The 16,758-nt window shown below is 38.7% G+C and overlaps 1 protein-coding gene across 3 annotated transcripts in view; it reads left to right on the forward strand.

Annotated features, from left to right (window-relative positions):
* fam169ab (family with sequence similarity 169 member Ab) overlaps nucleotides 1-16,758 on the forward strand; it is a 52,083-nt gene that overhangs the window by 30,439 nt on the left and 4,886 nt on the right. For all 3 annotated transcript variants that reach the window (XM_052019325.1, XM_052019324.1, XM_052019327.1), the window contains exons 6-13: nucleotides 2,725-2,904; nucleotides 3,672-3,800; nucleotides 4,687-4,820; nucleotides 7,816-7,870; nucleotides 9,322-9,460; nucleotides 10,478-10,625; nucleotides 12,288-12,821; nucleotides 14,291-14,833. In XM_052019325.1, coding sequence (XP_051875285.1) covers nucleotides 2,725-2,904; nucleotides 3,672-3,800; nucleotides 4,687-4,820; nucleotides 7,816-7,870; nucleotides 9,322-9,460; nucleotides 10,478-10,625; nucleotides 12,288-12,821; nucleotides 14,291-14,833 — 1,862 coding nt within the window. The remainder of the gene's footprint in view (nucleotides 1-2,724; nucleotides 2,905-3,671; nucleotides 3,801-4,686; nucleotides 4,821-7,815; nucleotides 7,871-9,321; nucleotides 9,461-10,477; nucleotides 10,626-12,287; nucleotides 12,822-14,290; nucleotides 14,834-16,758) is intronic.

A 16,758-nucleotide genomic window follows, 5' to 3' on the forward strand; every position in this document is an offset into this window, starting at 1 on the left:
TATGGAGAAGCAGAGCATATTAAAGGGAGATTTAATAGAGGTGCTCAAAATGTGACTAGTTTTAAGAGTAGAACAGAAGCACTTTATTAATAGGAAGGTTAATAACCAGGGGACTCAGTCGGGATAATTGGCAAAAAAACCCGAAGAACAGATAGGAATATTTTTGTTTGTTTTGTATAGAGTTGTAATGATTTGGATTTCTACTTGAAAAGATAGTGAAGTCAATTGTCATAGCAACTTCCAAAAGAAATTGCAGTATATAGCAGAAAAGAAACACTTGCTGGGCTGTGGCATGAAGATGAACTGATTGCATAGGCCTTTCAAAGAACTAGTATCTGCTGTGCTTGTAAGATTCTGTAATATTTTTTGCCAATATATTTTGTATGTCTATGAAAAATGTGTCAGCTGTTCTTTCGCTTTCATCTCCTGCTCCATCCCATTTCCTTTCGTTTTGGTCTGTGCTTTATTATGCTGAGTGTTATGAGTGCTTTTGTTTTAAACCATCCTTCGTCTCATTTTCTAAAAGAAATTGCTTTTGCTTGCATCCTTTGCTGAATCCAAATTGTGGTTGTTGGTCAATCAATCTGGTAACCAATGTAGTTTTATCTCTAAGCACGGTAATTATATTGTTTGATTTAATGGACTTTTGTTATCCTTTCTGATATGGAAGACCAGTAGACAGTGGCAACAAACTATTTGGAGATAATGAAATATGGTTCAGGAAAAAACGCTTTTCTATTGAAGTCTATTCTTTTCACAAACCACATTTGATCTGTATTCAATTTTTTTTGTCTGGAGGAAGTTCCCTCGTTACGCAAACATCCCCTGAAAACGCACAGATGTCATATCCTTGGTCTATTTGACTATCTTTCTACTGCTGAGTCCTTGTCTCAGACAGATCATGACTTGAGTCAGGAAGTTAGTCATAGAGTTATACAGCAGTTCATGACATCATTGCTCAGATGTGGACTGATGGTTGTGGGATGAACACTGCATTCTGTAAATCACCAGCGCATCATGCTGCAGTATGATAGCATGGTTGACATTATCCATTACTCTAAATATTTTAGTTTTTCTTTTAGAACTCTTGGGGCTCCCTTTTGAATTTGTTATTTATCCAAGTTCAGTCAGTTCTTTCAGCAGTGATGAGCACAGTGTGCTTTCCTCATCATTGATGGACCTGTAAATTTTATTTGGTTGATTCTTCTGTGTGTGATGACTACGTGGTTACTGAGGACTGTTCTTCTTGGGCAGCTCCTTGGGGTTTTGGATTTGCCTCCACTCCATTTTGGAGAAACAGAAGATGCCTGTTTTGTGGATTCTTTCAGTGTGGGTTGGCCACTGCATTATCACATGGTCTTGACAGTGAGGTCTTGGTCCAATGGCAAGAAAGGACCAAGATAATTGGAGAGTAGGTTGTGCTTCACAGGTGTGGTGTGCATGCACACGCTTGCATGTGTGCAATTCTCTTGCATTTCTCCTCACTCAGTCCCAATTCCTCTCAACTCCCTCTTCACTCATCCATTCTCTCACTCCCTCTCTGTTCTGCTTACCCCTTCCTTCCTTCCTCCCTCTGGTTCCCACATCTCCACTGCCCCCCCACCCCCACCACCCCAGCTGTTGGAACTCTGTTAGAATCTGGCTGCCCCTGGCCACTGTCCTTGCCTTCTCCTGGGCCACAACCTCTATTGTTCTTTGAGCCCTGGTCACAGCAGCTGAGCTGAGATCACCCTGAACCTTACCTTGGAAAACCCGGAGTATTTTCAGCCACCTGCCTGATTGCTGCCTGCAAATGTCAGCAGATGGCAATCACCTGGTGCTCTGCAAGTAGGTTGGTGGCTCTTGGCCTGTGAGGTGCTGACTGACAAAGGCCTCTGCCTCCGTTATCACTGCAACAAAATCTGTAAGAGTGAGGATTAATCCAGGGGAGAGTCAGAACTGTATTTCTTACCCCCTCCTGTGAATGCATTGTCTAAACAACAAGGTGCTGGAGGAACTCAGCAAGTCAGGCAGCATCCGTGGAGAAAAACAGATGGTCAACGTTTTGGGTCAGGACCCTTCTTCAGGACTGTCCTGAAGAAGGGTCCTGACCCAAAACGTTGACCGTCTATTTTTCTCCACGGATGTTGCCTCACCTGCTGAGTTCCTCCAGCATTTTTTTTCATCTCAATTCCAGCATCTGCAGTCCTTTGTTTCTCAATGCATTGCCCAAATTTTGTGGCCTGCTACTCATTGTTGTCAGAAATAAGCTTGCAAAAGCATTTCAATTGAGCTAAAATTCCTAAAAACTTTTTTCTTTCAGAATTGATGTTTGGTTTTCTAATGTGACAAAATGGAAATTCTGTTCTCTTTTTGGTGATAAGGTATCCAAAAAATACATTTTTTTTATTTTAGTCAACTCTACACCCTTTCTACAGTGCATGATGATTGGATGTGAGGATAGGAACATCTCTTATCACTCAACAACCTAGATGGTGAATGCTGCTTCTGAATGTTGCCAGTGACATGGAATCCTAGCAAACTTTGCAGATTTATGCTTTCCCCTTCCTAATTGGAGATTTGGAGAAGGTTGAATCTCTGAACTTCAAATTCATGTCTCTTGGTCTGTGAAGCACTTATCTGCTTGGTTAACGATAGCATGTTGTAAAACAGTGCATTTTCTTGGTATTCCTGCCTTGCCTTTTAACCCTGAAGGCACCATTATTAATATTTTTTTTTCTATAGGGAGCAAGTGTCATTCCTTCCTGACTCAGTGCTATCAGCTGCCGATCCTGGACACTATCTTTGTGAGGAAGAAGCATCGTGGAAAGGGATATGGTCTGCAGATGCTGGAAGATTTTGTTGACTGTTTCACAGAGGATGCACTGGGTTTGAGATATCCACTCTCTCCATCTATGTACAGAGGTAAAACAAAACTTATCAAACCCAGTGGAAAGTTGTTTGAGAATTAGTATTCTAATGATTTTATTGTATTGAGTTTGGGGGGGTGGGGGAAATAATTTGGTAAGGCTCTAACATATTACTAAACCAAATATGGAATGTTTGGTTATTTTACTGAAATATAGCAAACACCCAATAGATGGAAAACTTGATACCCCAAAACTGCTGTTATAAAGTAAACTTTCTTAAGGATCTCTTTGGTTTAGGCAGCCCATCTCAACAACAGAATATTCACAATGTTTGCATTGGAGCTCCCTGGATTATTGATCATTGGTAAAAAATGAACTTGTCTGGATGCATATTTCTACAACTTGAATTTGTGACATTTTTAACATAGTAATGTGATTCATGAGGGTGCTCAGAATTTTAAGCTATATGCTAAGGGAGAGAAAAGAGGTAGAGAAATAGGTTTGATTTCCAGAGCACGATCTAAAGAGAAAAATGCACAGCTGTGACAGTGACATGAAGGAAATCGCAAGTATCCAAGGAGGTCCCAAAGGCTTGTAGGCTTGGATGTGGTTATAAAGAGACAAGGAGTTGTGGCAGAATTTGAACTGGAGGATGAACTTTGAATTTGAGGCATTTATGGACTGTGAACATACCTGCTGGTTGAATTGGTTTTGTTTTTACTGTTCAATAACTCATGAGCTCTATTAAGAAAACTGACTAATAAAAACTCGTCTAAACTCATTGTGCTTCTGAGTCTAACTTTGCTATTTTTATTTCTTTAGTCTGCCAGAAGTACTTGAACAATTATCCTGATGATCATGACCTTCTCTGGGAGGTTGAAGGTGTTGGACACCTGTTCCAGCGAGCTCGAATTGCAGACAGACTACTGGCACAGATATCGCCTGTAAAAGGTAACATAGAAAGTTCTGACAGGCTGCCAAGTCTCCTCTGTGCATCCATCCAAACTTTAAGGATCTCCCCATACACTTGACAGCAACCTTTCTAAAAATGGGTGCTATTGTTTTGATATTATTTATAACAAACTAGCTTTTCACATCCAAGGTTGCTTTCTGTAGTCTGTGTAACTTCTTGTCAGACCTGATGTGTAGGAAAAGCCTGTGAGCTTGTCTTGAGTTCTGAGACCAGTTCTTCTTCAGGCCTTGCAGTTTTAAACCTGGAAGCAGATTTTTTTTTTTGCTGAGATGAGCACAATTAATTGCCAACTTCTGTGACCATTTAGTACTCAAGCCTGGAAGGGTTGGAGGTCTTGTCTGTTCATTCAAATCAGACTTTTGTATCTGTCTTTGTGGATGATAGTTTATGATGAATACAGATGACTGTATAGAAGTGTAAATACCAAGGCAGTCAGTGCTTATTGCAAGATAAAGGAAATTTTGAGAAAGCATCCCAGTAAAAGTTAATTGCTTATCAGTTTTTAGTGAAGATTCTAATATTAAGGAAAATCTTGTTTATGGGTGCCAATTTATGCCTGTTTTCAAAAAAAGAGAAAGTACATTTAAGTAATGATGTAACTCCTGCGTGAAAAGTGCAAATTAGAGAATCTCTCTGGGGCAAAAGTGATGCACTCGCACCTCCCAAGTTTCAAACCATTGGTTTTACTAGTTAATAATGGAAGGTGCACTGATGGATTCCCTGCTGTACACTGGCAATTACTGCTCCACTGGGTGCTTAGCTGCACAACTAACAAGTTGCCCAAGTGTGTTTTCTTTTGAAAAATTGACTGATGTTAGTTCTCTAATTTATGTGGTCAATTGCTATGTGTGCATTTCCCTCAAGGTATGGATATCTCCCAGGATGATGAACGTGGAACTGCAGGAGGAGAGTCTTCATCTCTGGTCCTAGCGGAGACTGAAAGTGGAAAGCAACTGTTTGGCCAAGTGAATAAGCAGCTGAATCTCACAGAACTGTCTGTAGGTCCCATTGAACTATCTCCTTTTGTACAGTTAGGGGCAGGTGGGCTGTGAGTCTAAAATGATGAAAATCTGGGGAGCTTGTTCTGTGGACTGCAAACTTCTGTCATTTGTGTCTACAAGTGAGGTTTATTGGCCCATTCATGAACATGTGAATTCAGTTGGGGATGGTCGTCAGTGCAGTGCTGACCACTGGGTAAGCTAGATTTATGATCCTGTTATAATATACATGTAGAAAATGTTTTTTGCTGGTATCCTTCTATAGGTGCTTTTCATCAAATAATGTAGCAAAAGAATCTGGTTTCTCATTTATAAATTGTGTATTGGTGTGAATACATTTGCTCTTTTTTTATTTATTAAGTTCAAAATAATTTCTCAGCTATTTAACCCAATTACTCATCCTCCCACCTGAGAAAACAAGTGTGTGGTGGTTCATGGTCTGGTTGAATTATGCATGTACAAAATAAAGGTAGCAAATTCTGAAAATGTACTGTAATCTGTCATCATCTGAAGTGGGTTTACTGTATAATTCCACTAATTTAGAGCTAAATGTCCTAAATGTGGATTTGGTGAAAAATGGCTTTCTGTGGGATGAACTGTTAGGTAATCCCATTAACACTAAATTTGGCCACAGTACCTGTAGTCTAAGCCTTGAGGATCGACCAGGATGTTCCCAATGCAATACTCTATGATGGAAGCTGTGATTTCCCCATGATTGACAATCTTGGTGCGTGCATGAGTGTAGTTGGTTAGATTAGAGGCTATGCGAGCATTTTAGTCCTGCACTATCCCAACAAAAGAACCAAAGTACTGCTATTGGTCTCTTGTTCGAGGAACTGCGTTAAAATTGATCTACTGGTCATTTATCTCATTACAGTTTGTGGGATATTGGTCTGCCCAAGTTCACTGCTGCATTCCCACAAGTAACAACAATGCAACAGAAGTGTAGGGCATTAAGTATAAAAGTTGAGATGTTATGTTGGAGTTGTACAAGATGTTGGTGGGACTGCTTTTGGAATATTGTGTTCAGTTTTGGTCACACTAGTATGTGAAAGGTACCTTTTAAGCTGGAAAGAGTGCAGAGGAGATTTGAGGATGTTGCCAGGACTAGAGGGACTGAGTTACAGAAAGGGGTTGAGCAGGTGGGGACTTTATTCATTGGAGTGAGGAGAATGAGGGGTGATCTTATAGAGGTGTATAAAATCACGAGGGGCATAGATAAAGTGAATGCAGTGTTTTTCCCAGGATTGGGGAATCAAGAATGAGAGAATGTGGGTTTAAGGTGAGAGGGGAAGGATTTAATAAGAGCCTGAGGGGCAACTTTTTCACCCAGAGGGTGGTCCATATATGGAATTAACTGCCAGAGGAAGTGGTTGAGGCAGGTGCATTAACAACATTTAAGAAGCACTTGGATAGGAAAGATTTAGAGGGATATGGGCTAAACATGGGCAAGTGGGACTAGCTTAGATGGGAATTTTGGTCAGCATGGACCAGTTAGGCCGAAGGGCCTTTTTCTGTGCACTATGATTTTATATGGTTTAGCATTGGTAATTTGCTAAGGTTGTGAAGGGTCTCTAGCTCTGGTGCTTGTTTCCAATGTTAAATTTATACTGTGGGAAAGAATGTGCAGAATAATGTATTTTATATGGGTTAGGAGGTATAAAAGAAAAGTAACAATCACAGTACTTATTAGCAAGTGTGATTGGAGATTGGAAGAATGGGTTGTATGCAGTAATTTTTTTAAATGTCCTGTTCAGGAATGCAACAGAAGTGTTGCAAGAATTTTGTAAACAATGAAACCAACATCCGAGTCTCAGGAATTTATAAAGAACTAAATGTTTTGAGGAAATGATGTAAAGGGCATCTGAGGAAAAAAAAGTGTCTTTGAGATAGCTTTAGCATTGGACAAAATGTGGGATTTCCATATAAATTAGCCTCATTAGATGAGTGGAGAATCTTCAGAGTTCCAGTGGAAGCTGTGAAGTAGTGAGGAAAATGAGATTTTATTGCTCCATTGAAGAGCCAGGTAGAGATCAATTTCTGTTAATTTAATCAGAGTGTTGTAGAATGGAATCGATGAGGGTATATAATGGTGTGACAAATGTGTGGTGTTGCTATTGCTATTAATATAGAAATAAATGAAGAAATGGCCTCTAAGTTAATGATTTTCTAGAAGGCAAGGTGTTAAGTGAGATGCATGCTTTTTGAGGGTCTCTAGCTCTGGTGCTTGTTTACAAGCACACAATTCCTAATAAAGCCAATTATCCACAGATGTGCTACACAGACAACTAAATCAATAGTGCACTTGTTGAAAATTACCACATCTACCACGGATTGCCTGAAAACATTTGAACCGCGACCATAGGATGGTAGTTGGAAAGATGAGAGCTTTATTAAGGCACATGATAAATAGAAGTATATTTTATATCTGGGCTGGGGAAAAAGGCTCAAGGATGGGGTAATGGGTGTGTTTGTAAGCACAGTTCTAGAGAGTAATTGGAGGGAAGCTATCTTAACAAAATCTCATTGGAATTTGGAGAACAGAGGATTTAATTGGTTTGACAAAATTGTCTCTCAAATCATTTCTGATTCTCAAGCAGCAGCTTCCAAACCCATGACCATAAAGGTCAGCTAGAAGGACAGCAAAAGCATGGAAACACCACCACCTGGAAGTTGCCCTCCAAGCCACACACACATCCGGACTTGGAAATATATCACCATTCCTTAGTTTGATTATCACTGCAGCTCCCCCCTTAACCCTATTGTGGGTCCACCCGCACCTCAAGGACTGCAGCAATTCAAGAAGGCAGCTCACCACCACCTTCTCAAGGGCAATTAGGGGTGGGCAATTCTGGCTCAGCCTGCGAAGCCCACATCCCTGGAATAAAAAATAGTGTTTTTTTTCTAGCTTCTGTTCCAATGTACAAAAATAAAACTAAGTGATACAAATTAATAGGCTGTGAAAAAGATTGATATTGAAATGTTATTCTTTCAGACTGAGTCACTTGCTAACCAAGAATTGCCAGGTGTTTCTTCAATCCTTTCAGAAGGTGAGTTAATGGACGGCTCCATGTTGAAAATTACTTATCTGCTGTTAGAAACCACAAAAAAACAATTGATGCCATTTACTTTAAGTATCTTCTGTTAAATACTGGTATCTTTGTTCCACGTGCTCTTCCTGGGCTGCGGACTGGCTGGATTTGATGATTTGTTTCCTGCCTCTTCCTGATGCCATAGTCACACAATTTGGTTAGAGAAACACTGCAGGGATGGAGCATATAACCATGCTCTGCCTTACTGCTTCTGTGTTATTCATGATTTAGAGAATTTAGATTATTGCTCAAAACCTTCAATAAATAGAACCTTATTTTCATTATGAGGTTAATGAATGACTGCTGAATGTTATCTTTTATACACTGCAACTGTGTTCATGGTATGACAAATCCTGTGTGATATTTTAAACAAAAACTAATTACAAGGACAGGTTTTTGGGATATTATAACATACACATGACAACTAACAGGAACCACAGATTACTCCATTGTTTAGTTCATATTCTAAATAGGTCTCTGTGCATAGCAGAAGACGAAAAGTTCTTAAAGTAAAAGAAGGATTTGCAATTAATATTCTGTGTATTGAACATGGTATTTGCTATTATGGCCCCACCTACAGGCAGATACGATTTAAAAACACGTTTTAATGATACATTTCCTCATGGCAAAGCTTCACTTTTGATTATTGCAATATATTTTGAAATTGAATTTTGATATTTTTCTGTTTTTTAAGTTTTGTTTTAAATATTCAGGTGAATTGCTGCTGTTCCACTATTTTCCCCCCCCCCCATGGCCTGACTAATCACTCAACAAATTTCAGGTCATTTAAGTCAGTGATAATGAATCTGATTCTGATCCTGTACTCTGATCCTTTAGCCTCCTTTTGAGTTTACTCCCACTGATTTGAGTTGTTAATAGCTTCCTGAAGAGCTTTTAAAAACTGTCCTTGAAACAAAAGCTCAACATCAGTCTGTTCTCCTTTGTTATCTCTAACCCCTTTTCCTCTCTTTTGACCTTCCAATAGTTTATTTCCCAGCTTCCTGATCACCTGCTGCCAACAGAGCACTCCCTCCCTGTCCTGCCCATCCCTTTTAATCTTGCTCAGAAAGGCCATAAACTGATGATGGAAGAATTCAACACGGTGCTCTTGAGACTGATGTTAAAAATAAATTGGAGAGTAATTAATACTGACACAGAACTACTCGAAGAGATTTCCTAATTTCACACACCAATGTGTTATTCGTCAAAGAAAGCATTGTATATGCAAAATCAATCTTTACTTGTGTATTACTGAAATAAATTAAACCTGTTTTCAGCCTTTGGTGCAATTTACAAGGGAAACAACAATCTGGATCATTTATATGCTGTTGCTTACAATGTATCTCTATGCTTTTGAAATGTCATATGCAAGACCGCCCCATATTTTAATAAAATATCTTGGCATCCAGAACTAACAAGGCCACCTGTCGCTAAACGGGGAAGAAGTATCCAATCCAAACATCCCAAAGCAGAGAAGAGGCACACTGAGTTGGAACAAAAGTGTTTAACTCATGAAGAGGTGATTATGCCTAAACATCAGCTAAACAGGTATTTGCACACATTGTATGCAACTTGGTTAGTTTAAATAAGGAAAATAAAAATAAAAAACTGCAGAGTTAACATTTCAGGTCAAAGATCTTTCTTCAGATGTCAAGAATCTTTGGTATGAAACATTAACTCTGTTTCTCTTTCCACAGATACTGCCTGACTTGCTAAGTGTTTCTGGCACTTACTTCTAAATAAGTGGCCACAACTTACTTTCTTCCCTCTTCCCCACTCACCAATATCCCTAATCATGTCTGATGCATTTGTTACTGTTCGAGCATATTTCCTTACAGATTTAAAATTGTACTTTCAGTCTTTTGTACTTTCAGTCGATTGTATTTTTCATAGAAAAGATATACAAAGAACAGACCATATTTTTTCATAGAAAAATACATCTGGATATTCAGCTTTTTAAGAGGACCTCTTAGCCAGTTGGAAAACGGATTGGTTATAGTTAAATAAAAACATCCATTCAATGTACACTTTTCAGTTCTCTTTAGTTTTGGTCTGTTCTTTGTATATCACCCCTGGATAATAATTATTGGACAATTCAAATGAGGTTGTCTGAACTCGTTGTTGTCCAAACGAAGCCATTCCATTTTTCCAAAAGGAACTGTGGAATGATCATGTATGTGAATTCTAGTCAGGTCAACAAATCAGGAAGCATTTGTAAGAAAGGAAAAATGCTTCTGTTTCAGTGTTGCTCATCAAGCAGTTAAAACTATTCAAAATTTTTTTTTTTTTTGTTGCTTTTATCTATTCCTTGTTTCCTCAAATAAGAGTGGTGCAGAGTGAAGTCCTTCTCTGTTAATTACCTTAAAAATAATGCTTTCCCCCTCCAGGTTGTGTTCTCCATTGATGTCTAAAATTTCAAGATTTCAGAATTCTTCAAGGGCCCTCTTGTATTAGCTGATACCAATGAGAATGTTAGTTTGATTACCTGAAGCTACATCAGGTACGTGTGTAATGTTAAAGCAACATATTGTACCATCTACCTCAAGCATGCAAAATGTTTTTCAGTTCTGAAGCCACATCAGATGGAACTGGAGAGGCTCTGCAAACAACTGGAAACCAGGAACCGTGCACCATTTCAGAGAGCCCTACAGAAGTAACTGCAAGTGATGTTGTGTTATGTCATATTGAAGTTCTGGAACCAGATGGTGATGAGGTAATTAGTATGTTTTCAAGAGGTCAGAGAATGTATGGAGCAGACTGCTTGGAAAGGGAGTGGCGTCAGTCATTCAAGATCAAGCTGTAATTTTTCTTGGCAAAAGTTGTTGAAAAAAACAGTTTACACCACGCAGAAAGTACAAGTCAGTTAGGTGTACTTTGGTTGTTTTACCAGTCATGTGCTTTCTGCATTTCTCTAAGGATGAGACTAAAATTGTCAAAGTGCAACATTGGTTCTGATTTTCTCTTGTGGTTAGGAGTTGATGCAATTTCTTGAATGCAAAAGTAGTAGAAAGATTTTTTTTTCATCAGCTTAGTCACAGGATTGGATGGTGTTGGGAAGCATATTAATGGTGGGAGAGGAAATTGCTGTTCATTGCAATTTAAAGAGCTGAACCAATTTGAATATCACAGACCAAAAAATAACTTTTTTTGTGGAGATCCTGAAAGATTTCAAGCACATTTTCGGAGTTTTGTCAAATGAAGTGATTAGTAAGTGAATTCTAAGTGCATGGACCTGTAATGGAACAATGCAGCCACCACATTAGTGTTGTTCGGCCTCGCAATACTTCCACACTTGGTTTCTTGAATGCCAGTGCATGCATAATATGCTTCTGCATGTTTTCATTGTCCTGTCTATTTTTCCCAATGCTAACAATTTTATTTCTAGCACCATCTGCAAATGAGAGAGCTTGAGGTAGATGATAATTGACCTCTGAGTTTCAAACTCTTGTGTGCCACCTATGTTTTTTTTCTATGATGTGATGTGAGACTAAAATTTGCCTCAACAAATACGTGGATTTCATGCAAACACATCCCACCTGCCTGGTCAGGGAGGACATTTAACAGGCAGAGATAGAAAATGCTAGAAACGCTTGAGTGGGAGGGCCACATCTTCGGTGGCAGAGACAATTGATGACTTCACCAGACTGGGGCTAGGCAGACACCCTCAGCTGAAAGGTCAAATAATCATTGTCATGTGTGCCAAATTGCCTAGTGGATACAATCGACTGGAAAACGCTTCAACAGATTTCACACACATAAGGATCCTGAGTAACAGGCTGGATGTCTATTGGAAAGTTGCTTTACAAGTTCCTCTAATGTCTCAATAGTCCAATGCATTGCCCAGTTTAAAATGGAGTCCAATAGACCAGTAACAGACCTGGCTTCTGCAACAAGGCAGCTACCTTCAAACAGCCTGGGCTGAGGAGAGGAGAGGGGAGGGGAAATTAGCCGTTGTTGCCATTTGCTGATCCTTGCTAGAAATTGTGTGGGGACAGCACAAATCCATGAATAGTAGGTAGGGTAAAGTGAGCTGGTACCTCTGCACTCTGGAAGATCTGGGGAAGAACATGAGAACAATCTTTATAATCCCCTTTTAACTGCCAATATTGCAAACAGTTTGTATTTCCACAACAAAAAATATCTAGGCTTCTGTTTTAATAAGGACTTTGTTTATTTTACCAGAAGCTCCTACTGTTCTGGGCACCTTGGTTATCCATTTTAAATGTTACTAAATATCCATCTGCATATTTAGTAGTTTATTACCATTCAGATCATATTAATTAGAAGTGAAAATGAACTATGCTGCCTAAACATGTAATCATCAGTCAGCAATATTTGTGATAGGTTAATCTGTTACCACTTGTTTTAAACTTAGGATAAGGAATCTTCATCTGAGACTGTTCCTGAACCAGTAAATTATGAAATGACAGACTCTGTTAATCAAGAGTCATCAAAGGCAGAAGAAGCGATTCTTTCAAAGTCTTCAAATTCTGAGGGGACTCATTTGGAGTCACCAGAGACTGAAGAGGGGATTCCTCCCAAGTCATCAGATTCTGAGGAGGAATTGCCTCAGCAGACAACAGAGACTGAGCAAGGAATTTCTTGGGAGTCACCAAACTCTGAGGAAGTTGTTCCACATGAATCTTCAGAGACACAGGAAAGGATTGATCAGGAACCATCAAAGACTGAAGATGAGGTTACTCTAGACTCAAAGCTAGAGAAAGAAATTGCTCAAGATCCAATCAGGGATAAAGAAGAAATCACTGAGGATTCAACGAAAGAGGGTGAGGAAGCCACAGTGAATGAATCTGCTAACGGGGCACCAGAGGATTTGTCAGAAAATGAGCCTGAAGAGCCTACAGCTGCAGAAGAATTGAAGGAATGCAGTGAAGATAACAGATTGGAAAAGGTATTGTTTAAAATCTTGTTTCTTTTCAAATTTCACTTTGACTTCCAAAGCAACTCTATTGTCAGCTGAATGAGCAGAGCAGAAAATGTTGATTCTCTGCTTTGTGTTGTGCAGATGGACTGAAAGAGCACACTTTACCAATGCAGACTTGATCCAGTAACTTCTGTCTCCTCCAGTTATGATGACCATGCAATTCCCTTTTTAAGTATTCATGTTATACAGTGGAAAATCTTGTCTAACTACCTGACCAGTCAGGAAAGACTTCAAAGGATCGAACTAAAATACATAAAATAAAAACAAAAGTGCTGGAAATGGCAAGTCAGGCAGCATCTGTGGGGAGATGGACATGTCAGGTTGATGACCTTTCTTGGTGTCCTTTTGATGTGAGTTCTGATGAAAGATCATTGGCCTGATGCTAACTCTGTTCCTCTCTTCACAGGCTTTGTTCACCAAATTGGTTTATTGTCACATGTACCAAGGTACAGTGAAAAACTTGTATACCATTCATACAGATCAATTCATTACAGCAGTGCATTGAGGTAGTACAAGGTAGACAATAGCAGAATGCAGAATAGTGTTAGTTACAGACAAAGTGCAGTGCAGGCAGACAATAAAGTGCAAGGTCATGATGAAGTAGATTGTGAGGTCAAGAGTCTATCTTATTGTACTAGGGAACTGTTAAGTAGTCTTATAACAGTGGACTAGAAGCTGTACTTGAGCCTACTGGTACGTGCTTTCAGGTTTTTGTATCTTCTGCCCGATGGAAGGGGGGAGAAGAGAAAATGTCTCTGGTCTCTGGGGTCTTTGATTATGCTGGCTGCTTTACTGAGGCAGCAAGAAGTATAGACAGAGTCCGTGGAGGGGAGGCTGGTTTCCGTGATGAGCTGAGCTGTGTCCACAACTCTCCGCAATTTCTTGCGGTCACATGCAGAGCAGTTGCCATTCCAAGCCGTGATGCATCTGGATAGGATTCTTTCTATGGTGCATTGATTTAAAAAAAAATACTATTTCCAATTTTTAATTTCAGATTTGCATTATTTTGCTTTTGGGCTATTGCAAATAAATCTTTCGGTAATTTCAAAATGTAGGTAATTTCCTTAATTATATATCCTGGTTGAAGAACATATCATTGGCATGGCTATCTGGATTTGTAGATGCTGTCAAGTGATTGAAGGAAATGCAACTGTAATACAACAAATATAATCATTTATAAATCATCCACAGTATTCTACTTCTCTTTATGGTTAGAATGATGTAATTTATTAACTTTTTTCCACACAGTTTAGTAGCAAATACAGCAACAGTTTGTGTTTTTTGGGGGGGGGGGGGGGGGGGGTGGAAACTAGAGGAAAAACTATTAAGGCCAGTTTTGCTGAACTAAATTTGTTGGGAATCAATGTGTTTATTTACCCTGATTTATTGGGATGATTATTGTGGCTAAGAGTTTTTTTTACTCTTTTTTTGTTTAGGCAGGAGATGTCCCTGTGCACAATGACAGTGAAGAACCTGAACCAGTGCGGGGTCGAACAGTTAACTGCAGCCCTTCCAACCACAATGTAACTGATAATAATAAAGTTGCATTATCTGAAAGCACAGAACAGCCTGATGCTGAAGCTAATGAGAAGCCACCTGATAATGGTCATGAATCTGTTCATGAGGAAGTTACTCAACGTAGTGGTACGGAGAGTGAAGCCACTTCTGGTTTTACAAAGACTGCATCAGCACAGCAGGAAGGTGAACCAGTGGAATCCAATGCCCCGATAGATCTCAGTCTTGGTCCTTTACTTGTGATTGAACTTGAAGATGTCTCACTGAAGCAGGCAGTGCCTATCCATCCACCAGCAGATGAAACAAAAGAAATTGATCTGAAAGATCAGTCATCACCAGCTGTGGCTGAGAAGGGTGTTGACAGTAGCTCAGAAGACATGGAAATGGAAGTACCGGTTGTGGATAGGAGAAATCTGAGGAGGAAAGTCAAGGGAAACAAAGGACCTCCCAAGAAACGAAGCAAGGTAGCAGCTTAAGTCCAAGTTACACCATGTATGTGTAACTAATTGTAATCCACTGTGTTACAGGAGATACAAGATGACAGCTATATTGTGTGATAGTGGGATAATGCAAGTCCTATTTTCCTGTACTTCATTAACAGACACTCGCACTTCATCAACACTATTAAATAAAAATTCAATTCTAATGCAGATTTTTGATGTTGCATTTTCAACAGGTTGCAAAAAGAAAACTCCTCATTTGTGAGGAAGCTGTTTTATAAACATCATTTTATTAATTTTGGAATGTTACAAATGTTTAGTTTGATGTATTACAGGAGAGTGACCCATGAAACCAAATTTATTAACAGCTGACTTGTAGCTTGTTTTAATTTTGAAGTTGTTTTTAAACTTCATTTTGGTAGTAATCTTTTAATATTGTACCTAATGTGCAAAAATGCAGTCTGTTAATAGTATCTTAGTTTTAGTTTCAGTTTGACTTCAGTGCTCTGAATGGTAATCCAAAGAACAGCTTTTGTATTGCTAGTCTGTTAGATGCATCACAATAATAAGATTAGTCCAGGTCTTCTAATTCAGTACGATATTATAGTCACTAATGTCTATTGTAATTTCAAACAGGTATGTCATGGCACTCTGATATTTTGAGCTTCCCACTCATAATTCATGTTTGGATCTGATACTATATTTCTAGTGTTAAAACAGTTGATATTTGTTCTAATATAGAATGAAAGCACAGAGGAGGGACACAGTAATCGGACACTTGAGGCTAATTGGCAAAACTTTCACAATTAACAGAATTGTTTTCAAGAGGTGTTTTTTCTGGTTTATCAGTGCTCCAGAATCCGTAAGATTTCTACATTCTGAAAAGCAATGCTAAGAATGCCTTTTTTTAAACTAAACATCACAGATTCTTTGTTTTTAAAGCTTTAACCACTGTATGAAACCTCACCTTTTCATTTTCTTGTCCAGTGCTTTTACATTTTTTGCAGTCTAATTTGTATAATTAACCATCCAAGCTTTTTAAAGATACAAAATGATAAACTTTTAACTGGAGTAATTAATGAGATCTTTTATGTGACATCAGAAGCTGCATACCCATCATACAACTTCAAGGGTGGTTAATGAGTGCATAAACATCCCATTGTGATTACATCTTCCAATCTGGTGTGGTTTTGTAGCTGATGTGGTGTGTCAATACTGTCTTTCTAATATCTGCTTTCTATTTGTTAGGAAATGCAGTTATTCAATTGCCTTTTATAATTTCACAGCACTATATTGTAATTCACTTTAACTGGACTTCTAGGAAGGGAACATTGAAACCTTTTAATTGTATTGAGTAGATGACCTTATGTATTAAGTAACATTGGTACTAGAATGTTAGTTTTTTTTGTATGATGTATAATTTTTATAGTGAAGTCTGTCATAATAAATGTTTTTCTTTCTGGCTGGATTTTGTCAAATTGAGCTATTTTGCTGATCTTGAACAAAATTCCATTTAATTATAAGAAAATAGTAGCCTGAGTTGGATGTTTCTTAATTGACAGATCGCTTAATCTATTTTTTTAAACATTGGCCTTAAACTAATCTTTACATTTGTCACAATGCATATGGGAGACCCTTTTTCTCTGAAGCTCATTTAAAATGTTGGATAATTAGGATGAGAAGAACTTGACTATATTTACATCACGATATTCTCATTAAGGTAGGGGAAAGACCTAGGGCATCAGCGACTAGTTTAAAATTCTAATACTTAATCCCTTCTGGGAGTGACCACTGCTTTCTCTAAGCTCCTGAAGCTCCACAATCCTTATTATCCTACTCCTTCAAATTTCCCCATTGTTGCGTCTCCTACTCCAGCTCTCTCTTTAAAATCTATCTCCTTGATGGCTCAGTGTCTATTTTACTCCTCCTTGTGTGTTGGTTGTTTAATG

This window comes from Pristis pectinata, chromosome 7 (genome assembly GCF_009764475.1).
Source record: "Pristis pectinata isolate sPriPec2 chromosome 7, sPriPec2.1.pri, whole genome shotgun sequence".
Classification (NCBI taxonomy): domain Eukaryota; kingdom Metazoa; phylum Chordata; class Chondrichthyes; order Rhinopristiformes; family Pristidae; genus Pristis; species Pristis pectinata.